The sequence below is a fragment of the Malus domestica genome, chromosome 12, assembly GCF_042453785.1.
Source record: "Malus domestica chromosome 12, GDT2T_hap1".
Classification (NCBI taxonomy): domain Eukaryota; kingdom Viridiplantae; phylum Streptophyta; class Magnoliopsida; order Rosales; family Rosaceae; genus Malus; species Malus domestica.
In genome coordinates, this window is record NC_091672.1 from 21,184,198 (window position 1) to 21,208,225 (window position 24,028).

The 24,028-nt window shown below is 36.6% G+C and overlaps 3 protein-coding genes and 1 non-coding gene across 5 annotated transcripts; 3 read left to right on the top strand and 1 right to left on the bottom strand.

Moving 5' to 3' along the window:
- Positions 1-1,084: 1,084 nt before the first annotated feature.
- Positions 1,085-4,595, bottom strand: LOC103450230 (transcription factor AS1). 2 transcript variants are annotated; one of them, XM_008389542.4, is made up of 2 exons: positions 3,756-4,595; positions 1,085-2,422 (listed from the first exon to the last, which is right to left on the bottom strand). In XM_008389542.4, the coding sequence occupies exon 2, from the start codon at positions 2,364-2,366 to the stop codon at positions 1,302-1,304; it is 1,065 nt and encodes a 354-aa protein (XP_008387764.2). In that variant the 5' UTR covers positions 2,367-2,422; positions 3,756-4,595; the 3' UTR covers positions 1,085-1,301. The 2 variants fall into 2 exon arrangements, with proteins under 2 accessions (XP_008387764.2, XP_028945423.1); XM_029089590.2 differs by lacking the exon at positions 3,756-4,595 and adding an exon at positions 2,566-2,746.
- Positions 4,596-17,539: 12,944 nt separating this feature from the next.
- LOC103450233 (probable serine/threonine-protein kinase PBL11) lies at positions 17,540-20,864 on the top strand. The gene is made up of 6 exons (XM_008389547.4): positions 17,540-18,099; positions 18,507-18,811; positions 19,078-19,213; positions 19,341-19,483; positions 19,579-19,702; positions 20,172-20,864. The coding sequence occupies exons 1-6, from the start codon at positions 18,048-18,050 to the stop codon at positions 20,591-20,593; spliced, it is 1,182 nt and encodes a 393-aa protein (XP_008387769.2). The 5' UTR covers positions 17,540-18,047; the 3' UTR covers positions 20,594-20,864.
- A 2,050-nt stretch (positions 20,865-22,914) lies between these two features.
- LOC103450232 (elicitor-responsive protein 1-like) lies at positions 22,915-23,950 on the top strand. Its single transcript, XM_008389545.4, has 4 exons — positions 22,915-23,075; positions 23,174-23,239; positions 23,422-23,566; positions 23,741-23,950. Exons 1-4 carry the CDS (start codon positions 23,009-23,011, stop codon positions 23,880-23,882), a joined length of 420 nt encoding a protein of 139 aa, XP_008387767.3. The 5' UTR covers positions 22,915-23,008; the 3' UTR covers positions 23,883-23,950.
- A 5-nt stretch (positions 23,951-23,955) lies between these two features.
- Positions 23,956-24,028, top strand: TRNAK-UUU (transfer RNA lysine (anticodon UUU)). Its single transcript has one exon. It is a non-coding gene; the product is annotated as a tRNA-Lys (tRNA).

The following is a 24,028-nucleotide window of genomic DNA, read 5'->3' on the forward strand; positions in this document are numbered from 1 at the left end:
TTTGTTTTTCGCCCCTCCAGGTTTTAGTAAGAGAGCTTTCTTATCGACAAGGATTCTTGGAAAATCTTGGTGTAGATGATTACCTTCAATGGTATAATTCTCACCCTATCTTACTATACTATACTTATACTCTGACATCACGTGTGAAATAGGTTCATTCCCGCTCACACCGCACTCTTATATTTAGTCACTTTTAGGTTTAAACTTATTTACATATTCCACCACACTACACTTTATGGCTTCGTCACCTTCTAGGTGTCGGCCAGCATAGCTCGATTCGGAGTCTATGTGAACATTCTGGATCGAGGTGTGTCATTATCTAGGTTTACAAGGAGAGAGCAATAGTGATTATATTCCCAACATATGAAAGTTTTTTGCTGCATATTTTTACTTGTATGGTTATTCATCGTTATTGTTTGTGGGTTTATAAGTGATTTCATGCACGATGTGATGATTGAGAAGGCAATAGTTATTATACTATCAACATAGAAAAGTTATTTTTGCATGTTTACATGAATAGCTATCAGTCGTTAATGTTTGTGAGTTTATTAAGTGATTGCATGCACGAGTACGATGTGATCAGTGAGAACAATAGTGATTATATGCCCAAGAAAGTTTTCTTTTTTTTCTTTCCAACACTACATGGATGGTTATCAGTCGTCATCAAAACCCTCCTCTAATTAGACATTCAAAAGAAGAAAAAGACTCCAGGCTACGGATAGATGTATGGAGTCCGCTGTGGAAACCCAACAAAGGATACTCAATACTCAATATCCTTACCCAAAAAAATAAAGAAAACTTTAACGAAAAACTCCATGTACTGTTTACTTTAATGAAAAACCACATTTTTACACTAAAAAGTCAATCCTAGTACTATTCACTTTATCCTTTATTTTATTCTTATCGTTAAAACTCAAAATTTTCAAATCATTTTTATTAGTTTCCTAAAAAATAAAGGATACTCAATGCCCGGTTAGACTTGTCCTTGTAATATGAAGAGTTCAAATCCCCTTCCTCGTAGTTAGATTTGATTAAAACAAAGAGCTAGATCATTTTCAGTTAGTTTTTAACAAGGAAGCATAAGTTTTCGAGAAACAAGTAAAAATATAATTGTAATAGCTGCGAAAAGATAATACAGTCCTTCAGTCCAGGCCTATAGGCAGTCGGTATAAGCAATTAGACACCTATGACAGCATTTCTGAAGAGAATACATACGAGATCAAAAGAAAGAAAAGAGACAACAGAAAACAGAAATTCGGACATCATACACGTCCACAATGAACATGTATAACACATATTTCTCACCGACCATTAGGCTCAGCAATCATTGGTCTGCCTCCCATCTGCTCGAGAAACTTGGAGAGACGCGAATGCTTTGCGGCCCATTGGTCAGCCAACTTCTGCTCCTTCGCTTCTGCATCTCTCCTTAGCCCTGCTAATTGTTCCCTGTATTCTGCTTCGATCCTGTCAAGAGCAGCGTTTTGCTCTTCCCTTAGAGCCTTTACCTTCGTTTCAATCTCTTCCATCTTCTCCCTCCTCCGACTAGCCTTCTCTGAATCCAGTTGCAACTCCACCCTTCTTAACCTCCACGATGCTTCCTTCTTATGCGCTGCCCAAGCACGGTGCACTTCCTCCAACTCTCTGGAGCACTCCAGCAACTCGGATATCACTAAGTTCTCCCCAGAAGCAGGAACTACCCCATGATGGGGCAAATTCCCAAAAACAAAACTACTATCTGATCCTCTATCCTGCTGCAGCCAAGGGATTGGAGGAGAGGGTGCCACTGCCGAGGACAGGCTCAGGGTAACAGAAGGAGATGGTGGCCTCACATTGGAGGACACATTGGAATTAGAAAGCCAAGGAGGAAGAATCGTTGGTGCTGGAGATGACGTTTCGGTATGAAGATAGGCCCCATTTGAAGTACCCATGAGATAGGTTGGGGCAGCACGCTCCTTCACTAACTTCTCAGCAAAAGTTTCAAGAATTCTATCGTATTTACCCTCCACAATAGGGTCAGCTGTCTTGTTATTCTTCTGTTCTCTCTGCTGCTTCTCTTTGAACACTTCCCACCACTTGCCCAATCTCTTAGCCGTACGACCAGGGACTTCAGCAGCAATTTTCTTCCACTTATTTCCGTGTTTGGCTTGAAGACAAATGACAAGGCGTTGCTCCTCTTCCGTTAGGGATCCTTTCTTAATGCCAGGTTTGAGATAATTCTTCCACCTTTCTAAGCAAGATTTGGCATCCCTGTCTAGGGGTGTGTTCATGCGCTGTGATACAAGGTTCCACTCCCTTGGTCCATATTGCTTCACATATGCACTTAATAAAGCGTCCTCTTCAGCACTCCAACGTTGTCTCTCCTTCATTTCCAGGAGCAAGTATAACTGTCCATTGCCTCAAACCGAAACTCCTCATAATGTATCTGGAATCAACAAGTCGCTATATTAGTCCATCTTCTACTGTGATGCAATGACATGTTAACGTCCAAAATGAAATTAACATCTGGATGGGAAGAAACTAAAATAGCTAATGTTATGAAACACAAGAAGCAGATACACCAACCACCTGATCGAAATAATGAGGCTATTGTCTGCATCAAACAATCAATTTTCTTTAAAGGAATGAAATTGCAGCAACTACTTGCATGCTCCTTTTGAAACCACAACAACAATTTCATCACCGATGCATGCTTTTAAGACAAGAAAACAAAGAAACTCCGTAAATTCCTAGTGCCTTCACCAGCCATCTAACAAGCAATGCTCAAAAGTTGATCTTATGAAATCAAATCAAGAAACCCAATTGCTCAGAAACAAGGTGACAAATGAAAACTGATATTCACGTTTGGGCAGCGGATAGAGGTTTTTAGCTATCCAATGTTGATGTTAGGGTAGTTTATTTAATTCTTTCCAAAATTCCAACAACTAAAAACACTCAAAAGTGACACGACACTTTTGAGTGTCAATGATCAACCAATTAACAAGTCAAACAACCTCTATGGCTTATGGTAGGGGAATAACCCAATTGAGATTTTTCTCTTTTTCTTTTTCTTTTTCTTTTCTGTTTCGAAGTTCAGATTCATAAAATGGGTTAAAATCACATTTAAGCCCAGGAATATATCAGACTTTAAAGAAAAACGCTCCAAAATTAATAGACTTAATGATGGGAGAATGACACCGAATGAAATTCGACAACTAAGAATCAATTAGAGCATCACAAGAGAACAGCGTTTTAGTATAAAACTTATAATTATCGAGTGTGTTTTTTTTTATTTCTAATTTACCATCATGAAAATTTAATCAATAAATATGATAAAATTTACCACACATTTACTTTCCTACCCCCATCAAATTCATCAACATATCAAAGTACAAGAATTAATATAAAAAATGAGACAACACACTTAAAAATCAGTAAATTCCAATCATCAACCAAACCATGCAAAACAATTGCCACTAAATCAGTCTATTACAGCAAAGTTTCGTCAAAAGAAAACCAGCAAAACAATTAAAAAGCACTTCTTTCAGTTTTAAATAAAATAGAGACTAATTGCAGATAAAACTAAGAACAACCCAATATCTTGTTTCGGTAAAAGATAATGATTTTCCTCATAACCCCACTAACCAAATTGCAGAGTCGAAGAAAATCAAAACTTTTAAGCCATAAAGTACGGAACTTTTTGCAAAATTATATGAAATCCGGAAATTAGGAGGATAAGAGAGAGAGAGAGAGAGAGAGAGAGAGAGAGGGAGACTTACATTTCTGCTTAAGTGCACGACGGAACCAGACTTCGTCTACGACGCATCCCCGCCTGACTGATAACAGTGAGAATTGGGATGATGATCAAATAGAGAAAGACTTGATCTTTCTGTGTTCTTGAAACAGACAGAGAAAAGGGTGAGAGAGAGAGAGAGCTCAAACTCCAAAAACAACCCTAGAGAGAGAAAAAAAATCCCGGGCTAGAGAGAGAAGTGAAGAAAACGGACAGAAGAGACGAGACTTATATGTAGAGAGAGAGAGAGAGAGAGATGGGATGAGACGAACGAAGAGGAGGGGAGAAATCTGACAAAGAGCGTAAAAGGAGGGCACGCGAATGGAGAGCCAAGGAGGCAAATACAGCCGATGACGTCGTTTTTATTTCTATTAGGGGGAATTTAATTCAACTAAAATCAAACAAATAAATATTATTAAATTTTAAAAAATAGAAAAGGAAAAGAAAAGCAAGATTTATGCTGCTGTGTTTGTTTGAGCTCCACCACCACCGTCGGCAAGCCTCAACGACAGTTCAAAATTCATAACACACAAAAAGCTGCTGGGCTCCTGCTGCTGCTGTGTAGAGAGAGAGAAAGAAACAAAGAGAGGAGAGAGAGAGAGAGAATGTGAGTGACTGACTGGTGGATGAATAATAATGTAGGAGGCAGAGGGAGACGCGTACGCGCTCGATTCCAGCGCTTATATTGCGCCACCCACCGCATGTAGTGTTTTGCGGGAGTACTATAAGAACATGATGATTAGGTTTAGGGTTAGCATTTCCTCTTCCCTTCTAACTAACTATACAATACTAGTACCTGCAATTACACATCATATATCATTCATGTGTCATGCAAATCTTCCTACGTTAATTTTTTTTTATTTACTTATAATAAGATAATTCACGTTAAATTCTTTTAAATTATAAAAATTTAAATTTAAATATGAATGCAAATAATACATTGTTATAGACAACTTTTTAAGAATAAATACAATATTCATTAATGAAAGGAAAGATGTACAAAGTCGGATGAAGATAGCATGCATAATTGGGCCTTGATATTGATCAATTAAGCTTATTTTATTTTCTTGCGTTAATACTCAAGCAGCATTTGGCATACTCTCCAGCAACATAATATTTTTACTTTATTTTGAATCATTTAATGTTTGCCAAACAAATAATAATTATATAACATATCATTACACTGCATTACATGGACGTCAAATTATGGAAACAGACACACTACAACTGGGGTCGAATTTGGTGAGTGAATCAATGGCACTGGCACCTTAGGCCCTTTTTGGTCTATAAGTGGTTTGCTGAGGAGAAATGTTAGGTGGACTCTTTAGTAAGTGAAATTCTTCATCAACTCTTTGTCACTTCACAATTTACTTCAATTTACATGCCATTATTATCCGGAAGATCAGCAAGTCCTAATCGTTTAAAATAGATCTTATGGTTAGAAATTTCTTTTAATTTTTCACGCACAACACTCACATTCCTGAATTCTCTCCCCTTCTTGCTTGCAGTAGTTCCGAGTAAGAGGATTGACACCACCGACCAAGTACGTAGCGACAAGGAGTTCGACGGCCAAATTCGGCTCTTCCTCACCGAACCCTGTGTTGTAGCAGAATTTCTCCTTCACTTTCACATCTTCACTACTCACCAGTCACCCACCGCCATGACTGTCGTCATCCCACCCCCATTCCCTCCTTCCTCTCCCATCGCCTGCATCTTTTCCCCTCTAGTTTCATGGTTGGACGATTTCATCGCTTATACCCTTTATCCTTTGGTTTCATGGCCGCACGGTTAAATTTAATGGCCATAATTAATGGTTCTCGTTCACCAAGACCACTAGATCAAGTGAGTCGGATTTTTGAAATTTTATTTAACGGTAAAAAATTATTATAGCTTTTAATAAGTTAAAACAAGTAGACCGTGAGATAAAATTTCAAAAATTCAAATTACTTGATTCGGTAGTCTTTGTGAAAGAGATCTTTTCTCCCAATCACCAATACAACTGCATATGGGTTGCGGGCCATATCATTGCACCTGTCATTTAGCAGGTGAAGGTTTTTGAATTCGGCTGCATTTCTACGCATCATCATCCGATAATACTCATCATCCTATTTATTATCATTTGATAAGTTTAATTTGAAAATTTGTATTTAACAATTACAAATATCTTAAAATTTAAATTCATATAATAATAAAAAATACGGTGATAAACATCGTCATTACTTGAAAATGGTGATTAAAAATATTTCCCTTCTAAACCCTCCTCTCTAAAACAACTCAAAATCTGGAATTTCATTTTCAAAGCATGTTTAGACTAGAATTTGAGATCGGCTATTGAGGACCGAAACTTCAACATTATGTATAGTATTAAGGTGATTCAGCATATCTGTAGTGCACAATGACTACACTATTCCACGTAACTCATGTTCGCCTGTGCGAATTAAACAGAAATGTTTTTTTTTTTTTTTTTGAAGTGACCAAAGAATGTTTACGGTTACTTATAGATGAGAGTATCTTTAATGTTTTAATCTCAACATTTATTTTCAATTATGCTTGTTTTATTTAGTTTTTTGTTTTGTAATGCAATTAAGAGCACCCGTGCTTGCTGCATATCTGACCGTCCGTTAAAGATATCAAGAACGAATTGAGAGAAAATCCTCAGATTCCAAATCCATTAACATCAGGATCCTCCCAGAAGAGACAGGGCTATAGCTAGGGTTGTTTTGATGCTTCTACTTCTGCATATTTATCTCACACCGTATTAATTAGCACCCTACCCTACGAACCCATCTCATCACAAGAACGACAAGGACTTATGGTACGATACTCTGTTACTGTGGCTTTTTTTGCTAATCATATAACGTAATGTGTAAGTTTTATTAGGTAAAGCATTATATCATTCACACCGGTTTTGGAGGTGAAGAGAGTGTAGATGTAAATTTCCATCTTTTGTTTTTTTTTGACAAAATTGCACTTACAAAACAATTAACATCCTTGGTCAATACCAAGAGTCTCACGCGCTCACGATGAATGAGGAGACTTTGGCCGAAGAACCTCTGATGCTAAGGTTAGAATTTGAGAAAAAATGTTTAGAGAATTTGAAGAATTTTACAAGAGTGTTGAACTTGGTTTTTTTTTTTTTAAGAAAATTGGGTGGTATTTATAGGGTGTGGCCGGCCCCTTTGGGAGAGATAGGAACCGGCCACTTTAGTGGTTTTTTTGGGTGTGATTCACAATTCATTAGTTAATTAATGAATTAATTGAGTAATAAATCAATTAATTATCCAATTAATATAATTTGAAAGAAATAATTTGAGAGTTACCTTGTGGGAAGGATATGATGAGGATGGATGAAATGTGTTTTGAATAATTACATATTTTGATCACTTTTGATCTTGATTGAATTGTGATTGTCTGCTGCTTGCGCATAGAAGTTTCGATATGCTTTAAGAGTAATTTTATCTTTTTTACACACGAAATCATGGGCCAATCAACTTGTCCTATTCCTAAAAATATTTAACTCGATTAAATCGGTTTGCAGTATTCATTATAAAGATGAAGAAACAATAAAACATATATCGTTCCAACATTTATATTATAATATGTAATGTATCAGCCTGTATTGTGAATAAATAGAAAAATCTTAGGAAAATTAAAGAAAAATATTTGAAAATTTTGAGCTCTAATGATAAAGATAAAATAAATGGTAAAGTGAATAGTATCATGATGGATTTTTTAGTTTAAAAATGTTTTTTTTTATTAAAGTGAACAGTACTGGTAGTTTTTCCTTAAGTTTCCCAAAAATCTATGTTAGGGTAAGACGAGTGAGAATTCTCGCCGGATTTTCTTTGTGAAGATATTGGGAATTTTTAAATTACATATGTTCATCGTATATCATGCGATTAGAAATTAATGTAAATTTTTTATTTAAAATTGAATATATATAATATTTAACAAAAACTAACTACACGATATACAATGAACATATATAATTAAAGGATTCTCGACATCTTCACAAAAATGATCCGAACCTTCTCGGGGGACCAGGGGGTAAGACTGCTAATATCACGTGTCTGGTGAAGAATTTATAAACCCTAGTGATGATTAGAAGAGAATAGAGCAGGAATAGTAGTGTAGGCAGGCGTAGCAGGGGATCAAATATCAAAGAGGGAAATGCCATCATGAGGAGGTGTGATGGGACCCAGCAGGGACGTGGAGGGGACTGTAGTCCGGGTTTCGCGGCACAAGGAGACGAATGTGATGGAGACTCGACCTTCTGCTCCGCTCAGATGTCAGTGATGCGTCTCACGTCCATTTTTATCCCCCTTTTTCTTTAAAATTATAAATTTTAAACGCTCTCTATTCTCTATTTATATTTTCGTCCTCACAGCTTGTTTTCTGTTTGCATTTTGATCCTTGTAGTTTTGTTTTATCCTCATTATTCGTTGTCTAATCTGTCAAATTGAACGAATCGTGTGTTCGTCATGGGTATCACGTTACTCGCACTCCCGGACACGAAATTAAATCGTATCCATCCTCCATAGTGAGATCCGTCGTTAACTACTTTAACTAAGTTCAGTACAAGAGATACGTTTATTTTGTTTGAACAACGAGTGACGTGATCCTTTGAGTAAAAAAAAAAGAATGACGGAGAAAAACTGGCAAATCAAAATAGGGCTAGATCTAACTGTCCAAGACTAATGAAGTGACTCGACTAATGATCCCACCCTCTACCTTATAGCTTTACACCACTGCTGCCAACTTTCATTCTGTCAAATGAGATAAAATCTCTTCATACAAACTTAACGTTGATTGATAATTGATTTCGTTTTTAGTTTTACTTTTTAGTTTTAGAAAATAAAATTTTAAAATTAAAAGGAAAAGTTTAAAAAGTTAAATGGGTAACCTCCACTTTTGGGTTGTCAATTTTCATTATTTACAAAAATGAAGGTAATTACCAAACAAATCTTTTTCTTTTTTTTTGTTAAACGATAGATTTTGTTAGATTGGATGTTAGATTAGTCACCAACAAAATTTAAACTCACGTTGTTATACAAGAGTTCAACACATTTCCACTAAACAAATCTTTAGTTGAGCCATATGAAAGCAACACGAAACTACAGCGATGAAATGGAAACAAAAAAGTTACAAGAACCAAAGTGGAAACTCAAATAAACTAGAGGGACTCCAACTGCAATATATGTCCTTCGGTTTATTTACTGCATCATCTACCTCAGCTGCAGTAGTACAGTGGGGCGTCGTGGTGGTGGGGATCTTTTGTTTTGGGGATGACAGCGGCAGTGAGGAAAAACCCAACAGGCCACCACCTTTCACTACCCCCTAACAAGCAATAATATTACCACTGGCAGTCTGCCATGCCAGCCGCGGCTGAGCTGCTGCCACCATCTCAATTCTCACATTCTTTCTTTTCTAAATCTGCCCCTCCCACCAAACCACTATTTACTCAACTTACCATTTCTTGCATCTCAGATTCCATTTCTCCCACCAACCCATTATTTATTTCTTGGGTCCTATAAAAATCCCCTCCCTGTCTTTTTTGTATATGAATCCTAAACCCTAATATGGGCAACACTCTTTTTTTTCACTGCTTGTTCACTTCGAATTTTATACTAGGATATATAGATTAGGAAAATCACGTATCAATTAGTTAAAAGGAGACCGTTTCATTACGCTCCTACATCGATTGCATGGAGTTTTTAGGCAATAGTAGACAATGCTCATATTCTAGGGCAACATTTCCGTCATCTTATGTTTATCATAAGGATGGTGCCCATGCATAGAGCGGAAATTTTGGATTAAACCAGTTCATAGCATGTATATCAAGCGAATGAATGACTGAATGTTCAGCAAAAGATTATGATTAATGATTAAAGATCTATCCTCTTGATACATGATATGTTCGTGTTCATACTGAAAATCTCTACGTAGAGAAGGATTTTTACGACTACTCAAAAAAGTGTAACGATTAGAAACGAAATTATGCACCTTTTCTTTTAGTACTTTTTTATCCCTTTGGGAGATTTGGGAGGATGATTAAAGTTTTACTGTGCAGATACATATGACTTGGGAGAGAACACTGTTACAGAAAGTCACTGCTTTTTCTTAATCGTTTTGCTTGGTGGGAGTGCAGTAGCGTACTGAGGTTAGAGCAGAAGGGTTGGGTTGCTGGGCTTGGATGAGAGACAAGTACATGTACATGCAGCTGCTATAGAAGAAAAAACAAATTTCATAACACGAGTACACTGATATCGCTAGTGGTAGGCTTGGAAAACCAAAAATCAAAACAGCAAAAGCCCGAACTGTTTATCTAACAGCAATTTCATTTAATTTAAGTGAACCGAACCCACCCCTAGTTATGTACAAGTTTCTTTCACCAAATATTTTATAAGGATAAATTACATAGTAGCCTTTCAGGTTTGAAAGTAAATTACAACTTCATACAAAAACTTTAAAATATTTCATTTTCATACATCCAGTACCATTTTATTTCAAAATAACATCTCCGTTAGATTTTCCATCAATTAGTCTGTTAAATGCTGACGTGGCTACCACATTGGTGCTTATGTGGCTGGAAAAAAAATATTTTTTATACATTAAAAATATTATAATATTAACCCAGATCCCCTTTCTTCCCCCTCTCCTCTCTGCAATCCCTTCCCACCATCCTTCACCCACCCCCCAGCGACCTCCCCCCAAGCGACCCACATCCCTATCCCTAACCTAGAACCCAAAAACTTGCAACAACAAGAAGAAGAAGAAGAGGAAGGAGGGGGAAAAAAACCCCAGTTCGTCCCCCCCAAAACCTGCAACAAGAAGAAGAAGAGGGAGAAAAAAACAGCCCAGTTCGCGGGAAGGTCGCGCAGGGGGGAAGGGAGGTGGGTCGTGGGTTGCAGGTCGCGGCAGGGCCGGGGGGTTTTCTTTTTTTTCTTAATTTTTATACTCCGAGGCTTAGTCATTTACCCATTTTATAATGCTCCAGAGTATCTGAATATCTATTTTATAATGCTGGGCTTTTGATTTTTAGATTTTTAATATATAAGATTAACGTTGAGCATAAGATATTTACCCATTTAACATTGCTAAATGGGCTCCCGGCTACACTATTAATGTAATCAATTTACCAATTTTATATTCTCCCAACCGAGGTTAAATGGGCTTCCATTTTTTAACCTCTTTCTATTTTTTCCCCGCTCACCGATTCCTATTCTCTCATTTCCTACCACAAAATAATCTTATAAGTTTTCAGGAAAATTCAGATGTGGGATCAGGGGCTGAGAGGGACTGGAGGATGAGATTGTAGGGGTGGATCTCCCTCAATTTTATACATTTATGTCTGTGTTTGTTGATGCCTTTGATGTGTCACTTCAATTTCTTTACTTTTTTTTTTTTTTTTTCTAAGTGCAAGTTTGCCTCTAGTCCAATTTATATGTCACGAAATCAATTTATATGTCACAGCTACACTATTAATGTGATCTCTTTTGATACTGCAATGTTATACAAAAGGTTGGTTTTTCATGGTGTTCGGCAACATTGTATATTTTTGAATTTTAACTGTTATATTGTATATTAGAAATAGAAAAATTAAGATTAACGATCAAAAGCCTCTCTGAGCCCCTGATCCCACATCTGAATTTTCCTGAAAACATAAAAGATTATTTTGTGGTAGGAAATGAGAGAATAGGAATCCGTGAGAGGGGAAAAATAGAAAGAGGTTAAAAAATGGGAGCCCATTTAACCTCGGTTGGGTGTATATGAATCATCCTCAGATCCCTTTCTACAAATTCCCCCCACCCCCTTCCCCAAAACCCTACAATCTGCACTAAAATACAAATCAAGTGGTGAATTGTCCTTGCTGGCAAATATTTTTTGTCAACTCATTGTGTTTCAGGTTCAAACTAATATTTAAAAAAATATATATAATTTAGAGTAGTTTTTGGGCACTAAGCCTCCGATTCATGAGAGATTTTTTAGTGTGACCGGTACACGGGTGGTACACCATATTTCACTATACAAATAGTGAGATATGTGTGCTAAAAAGCTAGCAACTTAAAAAATAAAATTTTCCATCATTTCTATTAAAACACGTGGTGTACCATTTGTATTCCCGTCATAATGAAAAATTTCTCCCAATTCAGGCTCTGTCTTATTGCCCACCGGCCTTCTCGTATAAGGCTCTTCGACACTCAGGCATGACATCCTCCAGCTCCCGTAATAAAAATAAAAAACTTGCACAAAAATACACAAAAACACAAAAAACATTAATGATTTTACAATAATGTTGGTATCAAATCATCTAAGATAAGGGGTTATGTTTGTGTGTTTCTTAAACATTGAAGCCCAAGATTGATGGTCCTAACAGAATTTGTCATTCGAAATTAGAAAATCCATGTTGGTGGTAAATTGTCCAACAGAAAAATGGGCTTATTTTCTCAGACCCAAATTTTGATGCTCATTTTTGTAAGGGGAATTGCACGTATTTAGCAGTTTAGTTGACGAACAAGAGGTTACATGCACAAAGTAATCAAATAGGAAGAGAATGATATCTAGAAGGTGAATTTAAAATCGCATTCTACGATATTCTGAACCTCAAATTTCTCACTTATAAAAAATAAAAAAATTAAAAAAAAAGAATGTCAATAGACCGTAGTAATAAGTAGCATCTCAATTTACATCTCGGATGCGATAATTTTAAAAATGATGAGATTTTTAGAGGGCAATTAAGGAGGCTCAATTCACTTTGTAAGTTCTGTTGAGAATGAGTCTCACATTGATGGAATGAAGAACCTTGCATGGGCTTATAGGAGGTTGGGCTACTCCCCATATTGCCAATTGGTTTTAGGTGGAACCTTAACTTTCATTATGATATTAGAGCCATGTTGTCTCACATGTGAAGCCAAACGGTCACATGCGCTCCACGTCACCCCATTGTGTTGTCCACGTGTTAGGCTTGAAAATTCGCTACACGTGAGGGGGCGTGTTGAGAATCAGTCCCTTTGCATCTCTTTTATCGCAGATCCTTTGCATCTCTTTTCGCGTCTATTTCGCTTTTCTTCGACAAATTTTAGCTTTGATCTTCACCAACTTTTAATCTCAAATCTTTTCCTTTTAACCTTCTTCAACACACCACGTTTTCAATGTCATAGATTTGGTGTTGAAAATGGTTGAATTTGGCACATAATCAATCATATGCGAGCCTTGGTGGACGGCAGGTGGGACATTTTTCATGAATTTTGGACATGTGTTGGGACATTAATCAAACATTGATACAATACAACACAAAATATAATAATTGTTGAGAAAATTACATTTTCTATGGATTAATGTACAAATGGATGTGTATTTGTAGAGTTTTGTAGGGGTTTTGGTGTTGGATTTGATTTAGATTATTTAATAATATTTTGATTGTTTGATTTAAATTTGAGCCATTATATTTTTTTATTACCATTAAAATTAATTAAATTGAATTTGAGTCGTTGGATTTAAAAATGATGTAGCTGGGCGTGCTCCACTAGATCAAAACCCAGAAAGCACCACATCCAATGGATAGCAGCTCCTCTCCCCATGTTACCTTATCTATCCACCCCTGGGGGGGGGGGGGGGGGTGGGTGGGTGGGAAGGAGAGCAAACACAAATTCCTACCTCCAAACTTAAAATCGCAAAATTATCATCCCAATATACACCATCACTAAACGATAGTAACAAATAACACCTCGATTTACATCTTGGATGAGAAAATTTAGAAAATGACGAGATTTTTATAGGGCACTTAAGGAGGCCCAGTCCAGTTTGTAAGTTCCACCTAAGCAGGCGGAATTGACAAATTATCTTGCTTCTCCTCAACTCTCTTTTATCGTGGATCCTTCACTTCTCTTCTCATGTCTCTTCCGTTTTTTTTTTTTTTTTGGTCGAATTTTAAGCTTCGATCTTCAGCAACCTTAAATCTCAAATCTTTTCCTTTTAACCTTCTTCAACCTTACATCACACTTGCTAAATTTGCACACCACGTTTTCAATGTCGTGCCCTAATCAAACAAGACGTAGATTTGGTGTTGAAAATCGCAGAATTTGGCACATAATTATATGCAAGCCTTGGTGGACGGCAGGTAGGACATTAGCCATGAATTTTGGCCATGTGTTGGGACATTAATCAAACATTGATACAACACAAAATTAAGGTGGGCCGAAAAAATATAATAAATAAAACGTGGGAGCTTAATAATGTTGTTTAATTAATATTGTTGTCATCACAATTGACAAACTCATTACCAACTGCGAACTATCATGTCTTCTGATCATCAAGAAGCTTATTCATTTAGTTTATGACTGTGAGGGTAAAATAGTAAAGTGAAATTATATTAGAAAGTTTTGAAAGAAATTTTTTTTAATCCACATAAGACTCATCTAGTGTCTATGATTAGATTAGAATGGATTACGTCTAATTTGGACGTGTAAATACTCATAAGAAAAGTTATCTATTATTATCTATTCCAAAATTTAGTTCCTGTCAAATGGTAAAATTAGAAGAGATAAATTTCATTCATATCTAATCCTCTTATGATCTCTTAAAATAAAAACTCATTTGTCTCTAGCGTCATATATCTTGGATTTTATGAATTATCTAATCTATTCAAATCTTAAAAACGAACCCTTAAATCTCATACTTGGTGATGGTCGAAATTAGTGGCTATAGTCCACTTTTCAGTTCCTGTCAAATGGCTCGTGGGCCCCACCAGGCCACAATTGGAGAATCATGCCAACCGGCTAGCCCAAACTAGCCAGCCAGCCCCGGCCAATCCAACATTTTGAATCCCAACGGCTACTTGTTGACGTCAGCTAACTATTAAATTTGATTTTTTTTTCCCTATCACTACCTAAGCCATTAAACAACATTAAATAACATTAAGTAACATTAAACAACATTAAAAAAAATAACAACATGAAACTTAAACAACATTAAAAAAAAAATTATTGACATTCCAAATCCAACATGTGGCACTTGAAAATTATTAAGATTCCAACTCGAAAAATTATTGACATTCCATCTCGAAAAATTATTGAGGTTGTTTAATTTAAGTAACCATATTAATTCAATTAAAATAATAAATTATGTTTGACCATATGACCCTTTGGCCCCCTTGGTTGCAGATGATATTTTGTTACAGAGCTATGTTTGGCCTATGGCCCTTTGGCCCCTTAGTTGGAGATGGTAAGAAACATGGCGTGGCACTGTTCATTAAAATATTAATTTCTTAGAGGGCCATAGGGCTAAAACAAGCCCTCTGGCCCTCCAAGATATTAATATTTTAATGAACAGTACATGACTATATTTACATCTATCTTCAACGGAGGGCCAAGAGACCAAACATAATTTATTATATAAATTTAAAAACTACAATAACTTAAATTTAAAAACAACAACTTATATTTAAAAACTATAAGCCCTTTGGTCCTTTTTTGTCTAGTGGGATCCATGAGCCCTTTGCCCGGGCCTTCGGTTGGAGACGGTTTTCAGGCTATTTTCGGCCCTTTGGCCCTCTGGACCATTCGGTTGGAGATGGCCTTAAGTGGCCGCCTCTTCCAGCTCTCCTCAGGATCGGCTCTGACTCTGGTCTATAAGTAAGAGCAATCATATTATTTCTTTATCAGTTTATCCTTATCAAACCATATTAGCATTAGATATGAAAATTTCATGCTAGTTAAAAAGAAAGCAAAAAGAATTAAAATCGATTTTTTGTCCCAATGTAAAATAATGAACGGTTATTACAAGTAAAGTAAGAAATAAGTTTGAAAATCCCATCAACTTATGAATTTTTCAGTTAATTAATCTCCCCTTCTAGAAACTCCAAATTTCCAGAAGGTCACCATTTTATATCTACTAATACTGTTCCTCAAAATTCTCAGAATCAAATTGAAATCATATTTTCGTTCGTCAGTTTTCCATAAATAAATAAATAAACTCCACCAACAAATTGAAAAATGAGACCCTTATTTAACGACATGGTCATAAATTAATTAATATAATGTATAAAATAATCAACTAGATTTATCAAATAATTAAATAAAACAGGATGGTGATCTAAATTTGACTACATACACAACACATAAATAATAAATATTAACGAGACAAGGAAATGGTCTTAAATTTGATTAAAAAATGGAGGAGAATATAACAACACCACAAAATACCACACACCGACAAACTCCAATGATTACAACATATTCATGCATCCGCGTGACAAGTTTAAGCACTAGACATGCAGCAACACAATAAGTATCATGAACCTGCATCACAGCCATCGTAATATTGTACGTAATGAGTATCAATTGGCTTATTAATTAAAAAAAAAAAACACTCTTAAATCACGGTGGCGAAAACAATCATATCTACTTTGTTGCAGATTTGCTATCCACTGATTTTTCCTCGCCCCCGCCCTTTCACAATCACTTTCTCCGTGTGATCATCAATTGAGAAGAGAGATAAAACACTTTTTTCCGAATAATCTTCACTTGAGAAGAGAGATAGAGACAGAGAGTAGTTAATTAAAATTGACTAACCTTTAGGACTCGTTGGAGATACTTTTTTTAGAAAATACTTATGATCATATAAACTTTTTTTTCTAAAATGATTTTATTAGAAACACGTTGAAATTTTTATTTAAAATCTAGATGTTTCTTAAACAAACACTTGTAAGTACTCTTGTAGAAGTATATGACAAAGGCATTTCGAAGTTTCAATCACCCAAAAACACCTTTGAATTTTTTGTCATGCCTAATCAAATTTTCTTTTGGTTGCCGAAAAGAGCTTTGGGAGCATGTTTGATATTGTTTCTTTATATATGCTCCTTTTCTCATTAGCACTTATTATGCAAGATTCCCTTTTTATCATAAACCCATTGACATTGTGGCAGTTACAATAACAATGTCAAAGGTTTTTTTTCCTTCAATTTTGAATCCATTGACATTGTTACTGTAACTGCCATGTGCTTCTTTGAAAAGCGCTATGAGCTAGAGCACTTACAAGTTACAAGTTTTTAGCCAAACTTGGTCATAATTTTTTAGTCATTCGTCAGAATCCTAATAATTACCTTACTCATTTCAGAAGTCTAAACATGCCCTAAGTCTAGTGTGTTGTCTTCAGCTAGTTAGACGAGATTTCAAGTTTGACTCGTATTGATGCTATGATGATGTTATGATGAAATTGATACTTGATTGTGATTAATCCCATTATAGTGCCGCAGCTTTATTGACAATGTATTGTCCCATTTTGGCTTATTGTAATAATGGTTTTCAAATTTTACTCCTAGTTTAATTTTAGTCGATGAAGTTTCATATTAATTTTTTTAATCTTCAAATTTAATAATGTGTTGTATCAGTGCTACAAATTACAATTAACCCTCCCATTTTAAAATATTTTTGTACACATTTGATCATTTGTCATGAAAAAACCAATTCCATAATAATCTTTTTTCCAGAATTGACATTTTAATACAAGAACAATGATTTCTCTCTCTTTTGAAGATATCAGAGTATCTGTACGGACTACCATTTTTGCAAAAAATCATATGAACATTGATTCCAGCTTCTAATTATGTAAACATTGACTGATTCTCTTCTAAGATGTCGTTCTCAATAAACCCCATCTACTTACAAAAAACGAAATGGAAAAATTAGCACACACAAAAACAAAACCAGAGGATGTTATTATTATCCAATTTTTAAACAGCAATGAATGATTCTGTGGGAGTAAAAAGACGAAGAAACCAAAAAGCAAGTCAACCGCGCGTCTAGGTCTGTGTACTTCCCCGAAGGTCTACATAGGCAACCAAAGAAGCTCCAATGGCAAGACAGCCTCATAGCAACTTATCCATTTTTTTCCTCCTCGTTTTTTGTTAAGCTTCTCATCCAAAAAACAAAACCCAAAAAAGTAAAAGGGAACCAACCCAAAAAAGTAAAAGGGAACCAACCCAAAAGCGTCAGTGGTCTATGCTATCAGCTACTGCTAGCTATGATCTCTGAAAAGTAAAAAGTTGAGATATTTTTCGTGTCTGAATTGCAGTTGGGTTCTTGGTATTTATGTTTTTTCTGGGGAAAGAGGAAAAAATCTTGCTGGCAGATTGAACCCAGAAACAAAAATCTCAGTCTGCAGGGAAAAGAAGATCTTTGCTTATTTTGCTGTTGGGGTTCTTTTGGTTTGGATTTTTAAGGTTTATGTTGGATTTGAAGACCTTGGTGAGAGAGAGATTTTGGGGAACTTTTGTTTGATGGGGGTTTGCTGGAGCAACAAAATCAAGGCTGAAAGTCCTTTCAATACAGGTATTTTTAATAATTTTCTGGAAACAAAACAAGTCAGTTGTTGATTTTACCTCAGAAATTATTGAACTTTATTCAACTGAATGTCTTCTTTTTGTTTGACCAGATGGGTTTTTAAGTTTTTGTTTTGAGGTAATTTTATATGTTTTTGGTTGATATTTGCTTAATGTATTTTAGTGAGGCAATAATTTCACTGCTTTTATATCAGTTCATCTGCTTTGTTGATGGGGTTTTTGGGACTTTTCAAATTTGATAGAAGTATAGAAATCATGAGTATTTAAAGGTTTTGTTTTGGCGAAATTGTTTTGGTGATGAATGATGAAGGTTTATGAATGTATAGTATGAGTTCACCACTACATTGTGAAGCGAATCTTTGGTGATATATGTCAATCGGGTTGCTTTCTCTGCAGGATTCAATTCGAAAAATGGGAGTGGTTCAAGTAGCAGGGCCTCGTCGACTTCCATGCCCCTGACTCCTCGGAGCGAGGGTGAGATCTTACAGTCCACTACTTTGAAGAGTGTCAGCTTCAGTGAGCTCAAAACCGCCACAAGAAACTTCCGTCCTGACAGTGTGCTTGGAGATGGGGGTTTTGGTTCTGTTTTCAAAGGTTGGATGGATGAAAGTTCGCTTAAAGCGTCCAAGGCCGGGACTGGCATGGTGATCGCTGTGAAGAAACTCAACCAAGATGGATTCCAGGGTCACAAGGAATGGCTGGTAAATCCAATTACCTCGTTTTCATTTTTATGAGTTTTGACAGTGGTCTGATGTATCTTCTTTGTGAATTATATACTTATAACTTCGTGCCTTAATAGTTTATTTCTCTTAAATTTATGAGAATGCAATTTGAAATTATCCGTAACAGATTATTTTTGCTAATGCTTGCAATTCTTGGCTAGATTATAGATTGTCGATTTTGCATTGTTTTCGGAGCATTTCTCAATACCAGAGTGATTAATAGTACTACATTGTTGGACATACAGACAGAAATTAACTATCTTGGTGAGCTGCATCATCCCAATCTTGTGAAACTCATTGGTTATTGCTTAGAGGATGATCACCGGCTCTTGGTTTACGAGTTCATGCCTAAGGGCAGCATGGAAAACCATCTATTCAGGAGTGAGTTCCTTACATCCTGCGGCATTCTTTTTTAACAGTTCTCCTCCCCCTTTTTCTCCTTAGAGAAAGCATATTGCAAGTTGCATATGATACCTTGTTACTGAAGCATTAGCTATTGTTGCAACAGGAAGTTCTCACTTTCAGCCACTTTCTTGGAGCCTCCGAATGAAAATTGCCCTCGGCGCTGCAAAGGGACTTGCCTTTCTCCACAATGCTGAAAGACAAATCATACATCGTGACTTCAAGTCATCGAATATTTTGCTCGACTCGGTTTGTAACTTGATAACCTATTTTCATCAGATTCAAGTATGGTTTGATATGCCAAGTTTCAGGGTCCCCCCACTGACATCTTGTTTTAATTTCAGAACTACAATGCAAAGCTGTCTGATTTCGGGTTAGCCAGGGATGGGCCAACTGGTGACAAGAGCCACGTCTCTACTAGGGTCATTGGAACCCAGGGATATGCTGCTCCGGAGTATTTAGCCACAGGTACTACTTTCATACTTCATCTTCTCTAAGACCCTTTGCCTGTCTGAACCTCTTTGGCTTTTAGAAACCAAGCTCGGGTCGAATGTCATGCTTTAGATGATATTTCAATTTACAGAGCTAATAACTAGCTCTTTTCAAAAGAATTCAAATTTTATACCTCACAAGACAATAGTCTTTCAAATTAAGTTTTTAAGATTACCCTCACAAAATAATGGCCCCTTCAATCATAAAAAGAGAATGTGAGCGGGGTGATTTCATTTAGTTTTTTCCATTAAGTATACCGGTTCACGGCCTTCTCTTATTTTGGTCCCTCAATGCATCAAACGCCTGAAAAATAATCTGTCAAATTACCTTCGCTCGATTGTTGGCCACTGTTGTAATGCGGCTGCGATTGCCAAAGTTAAGGTATTAGAATTTAATAGAACCAAAGTTCAGTTAGTGCTTATCTAATTGCTGTTTTCCTCGGCAGGTCATCTTACTACCAAGAGTGACATATACAGTTTCGGAGTTGTTCTTCTAGAAATGTTATCTGGACGACGAGCTATAGATAAGAACAGGCCAACTGGAGAACACAATCTGGTGGAATGGGCAAAACCATACTTGAGAAACAAACGCCGAGTTTTTCGTGTCATTGATCCCCGCCTTGAAGGCCAGTACTCAGTCAGTCGTTCCCAAAAGGCTGCCGTCCTTGCACTTCAATGTCTTGCTGTAGATCCCAAGTACAGACCTGACATGAATGAAGTGGTAACTATACTGGAGGAGCTTCAGGACACAAAGGACATTCCAAAAAGTACACAGAAAGAGCACAATGCAACTAGTCAAGGCCTTCCTAACGACGCTCCCAGCGTGACTGCTTATCCCCGGCCTTCCAGAAACCCACTTTTTGCTTGAAGGGAAAGCTTTCGTGTTGCCAGAGATATAGGGAAGGTGTGAAGTGAAGTCTTGAATCTTAATCTTGAGAGTTCAAATTTGTACATACCCAAGAATTGTTCAAGTAGTGTGCAGTGATTGTGTATAATGTCTCTGAGTCTATTGCCTTCCGGCATTTCGCGGTGATTTACTCACAGAATCACCGACGGTGCAGAATTCTGTTCTGGTTACTGAAAAATAGTAATGCAGAAGTGCAACATGTGTATGAGAAGTGTGATTCAGGTTCAGCTCATTCGGGTGTTTTTGGTATCTCTCGAAATTATGTGACCTTCATAACATCCTCCATGAATGTCTCATATGGAGTCTCATTCCCAAATGTAACATGTAAGTCGTAAGCTCCCGGTGCATCGGAGATATTATAACTCCGAACAGCGGTTATATAAATTTTTATCCATAATTCAACAAGAATCCATTGTTTACATGGCCTTAAATTAGAACACCTATTAAAGATCCAATTAAAACCCTAGCCGTCTAGAGAAAAACCAAAGGAAAATTCTCTGCCGTCTATCCATGCTTTTAGCTTTGAGGCCGGCGGCAATCTTCTTGAAAATTATTTTTGATCTCTTTCCTCTCACTTTCCGTTTACTTTATCTAGTGTTGAATTGTCGCCATCAAACGTTATAGTCACCGTGATAATTGTTGTCTTATGGCCCAGGCACATAGTTAACACAAGGTTTTGGATCCAATTATCACCTTCGATGGAGGGTTGAAGCTGGAGGACATGGATGATGTTAAAGTGTGTCAAGATCATGTTTAATTGGTACAACACTTTGGGTTTAGCTGGTGTGATGATATGGCTTTCGGATTTCCAAAGGATATGGAGCAGCAACATGATTCTATCCTTTTATTTTGTTATCGTTGAATAATTTCCAGGAGGAGAGTTTGCTGATTTGATTGCTCTATGTAGGAGAGTGCTTGATTTTAACTTTGGATTTGGTGCGCTACCTCTTTTGGATATCTGTGTGAAGGGTGGAGTTGTTTGATTTGCTAGATCTACTTCATTTGGTGTTCTAGATCGTGGTGGTGATTATGTGATACGAGCGACCCATGGCATTGTACTCCTTGTCCTAATTTATGTTTTGAGATTTTGTTCTCATATGATTTCTATGTAACATGAAGTTTAACGGTTTTATTGATATGTGTAATCGTTTGATTCTTGATGAGCTCTTACGAGTGCTTAGAGTATACTTGTTGCTTTGCGAGCGATTAGTGATACTTTATTGTAATATTTGTAGATCTAGTTTGCAAGGACCCTTTTGGACCGAGTTCTTCATAATTCATATTTGTAATGTTCTTTTATCAATAAATGAAATATTGTACTCTTTTTAAAAAAAAAAAAATCAGACAGTGAAATTATTATTTTTTTAATTAACTTTGTCAAAACTTAAACCATACCCAAGCTATGTAGAATCTATGATTATTCCCTAATCGTTTATATAGCTTTTGATTCTTTATGTAAACACGTGAATCCGCTGTAGCACATCTAACAACGGATAGCTGTTTAACCGGGTTCGACTCCCGGCAGCGGAATTGCCGTTTTGCTTTTTTCAACATTATTTTTTTTATTTTTTTTTATGATGAAAAAAGAAAATATTAGGAAGATTGAAACTGTGGGAAATTTAATTTTGACAACATTTATATAAAATTTAAGGCTTAATTATTGTGTCACCCTTTGGAAGTCATTTTGACTCAAATCAAATGGATCAAATGGTTTGGAGTTTCTATAATCCATATTCATTATGCTCATCTCTTAACGGAGGAGTGGGTAAGCATACCCATGGATTACCCAACAAACCCATGAAATTCTAACTAATACAAACGACGTACGCTGCTTCTTTTGCTGGTCGATCTCTCTCTCTCTCTCTCTCTCTCTGAGATTCAGGTCGGGCATCAGTGGGATGGGTCGTGGAGGACGGGGTGTGCGGGAACCGGAGTTGACGGGTGGTGGATAGGATCGCGGAGGGGGAGGTGGCGGAGGTTGGTCGCATAGGGTGGTAGTTCTTTGGGTTCCCTTTTCTTTAAATCACTATCATTGACTTTCATCAATTCCATTTCTTAGTAGACCAGCTAACCGAACCAACATAAAATTAAGTCCCTTGCAAATTTCGTTAAAAATTTCCTGCTATCAAATTCTTCTGGTTGGCAATATTAAACAATTAATAAACAGCACCAAATTCAAAAGCAATTATCCCATAGAAGTTTCTGACGTACCAAAACAGATTTCAATGCGCAGCCGGAAAAAAGAATTAATTAGTTATTTATATAACACCAATTTGCATGGGACGACCATGACTTATGATTCCATTATCCACAGCTTAAACCATCGATCCAGTTTGAACTTCCCACAGAGAGAGAGAGAGAGAGAGAGAGAGAGAGATGGCAGGTGGTGTATTGGAGGTCACATTGGTTGAAGCTCAGGGCCTCAAGAACATGGATTTTTTTGGTTTGTTTAATTGCATAATTCCATCATTTCAGTATTGCTTTACCTCAAATCTTTTTCCATGTTTAATTATTGTGTTCATATATTCTTGAAATTTGCAGTAAAGATGAACACGTACGTTGTAATCCAATATGGAAATCAAAAGCATACAAGCAACGTGGCCAAAGGTCAGAATCGTGACTAATATGTAATTCATGACATATTTTATACTCATATTGCTACTAGATAGATCTCATATGTGCCGACCAATCAAGGATAAGGACTATAAATAATTGGCCCGTTCGCATGTTTTTGGTTAATGATCGCAAATGAAATTAATTGGGTTAGTACTATATATATTCAAATGCAGGATCAGGAACGAAACCAATATGGAATGAAAAGTTTACATTCAACGTGGAATATCCTGGAGGCGAAGATCACAAATATATGCTTTGGTTTCGTATCATGGACACCCAAAAGCTCTTGGACCATGATGTAGTTGTCGGTGAATCCAAGTAAAGTCCTACGCATATATCATTGTCACTTTTATTAATTATATTAATTGTCAAACATAAGATTTGAATTCAGAAATTTCTCAAATAAAATAAAGATTAAATGTCGATAGACCAAACGTTGGATATAGTACATGCAACATAACATCTCTATTATACTTGGTGATTGACATGCAGGGTGTACGTGAAGGATGTGATAGCGTTGGGCACAGAGAGAGGAAAGGCTGAACTTCGATCTGCAAAGCACAGAGTTGTCCTTCAAGACAAGACTTATGCCGGAGAGATCTCTGTTGCTTTAACTTTCACCTTAAATTCATGAGCAAATTGTTCTTCAAAATCCAAATGTTCCCAGTTCGTGAATAAATAATAAATATTGCTTAAAATTTCGATCAGCCGTCTTAGCTCAGCTGGTAGAGCGCGTGGCTTTTAACCACGTGGTCGTGGGTTCGATTCCCACAGACGGCG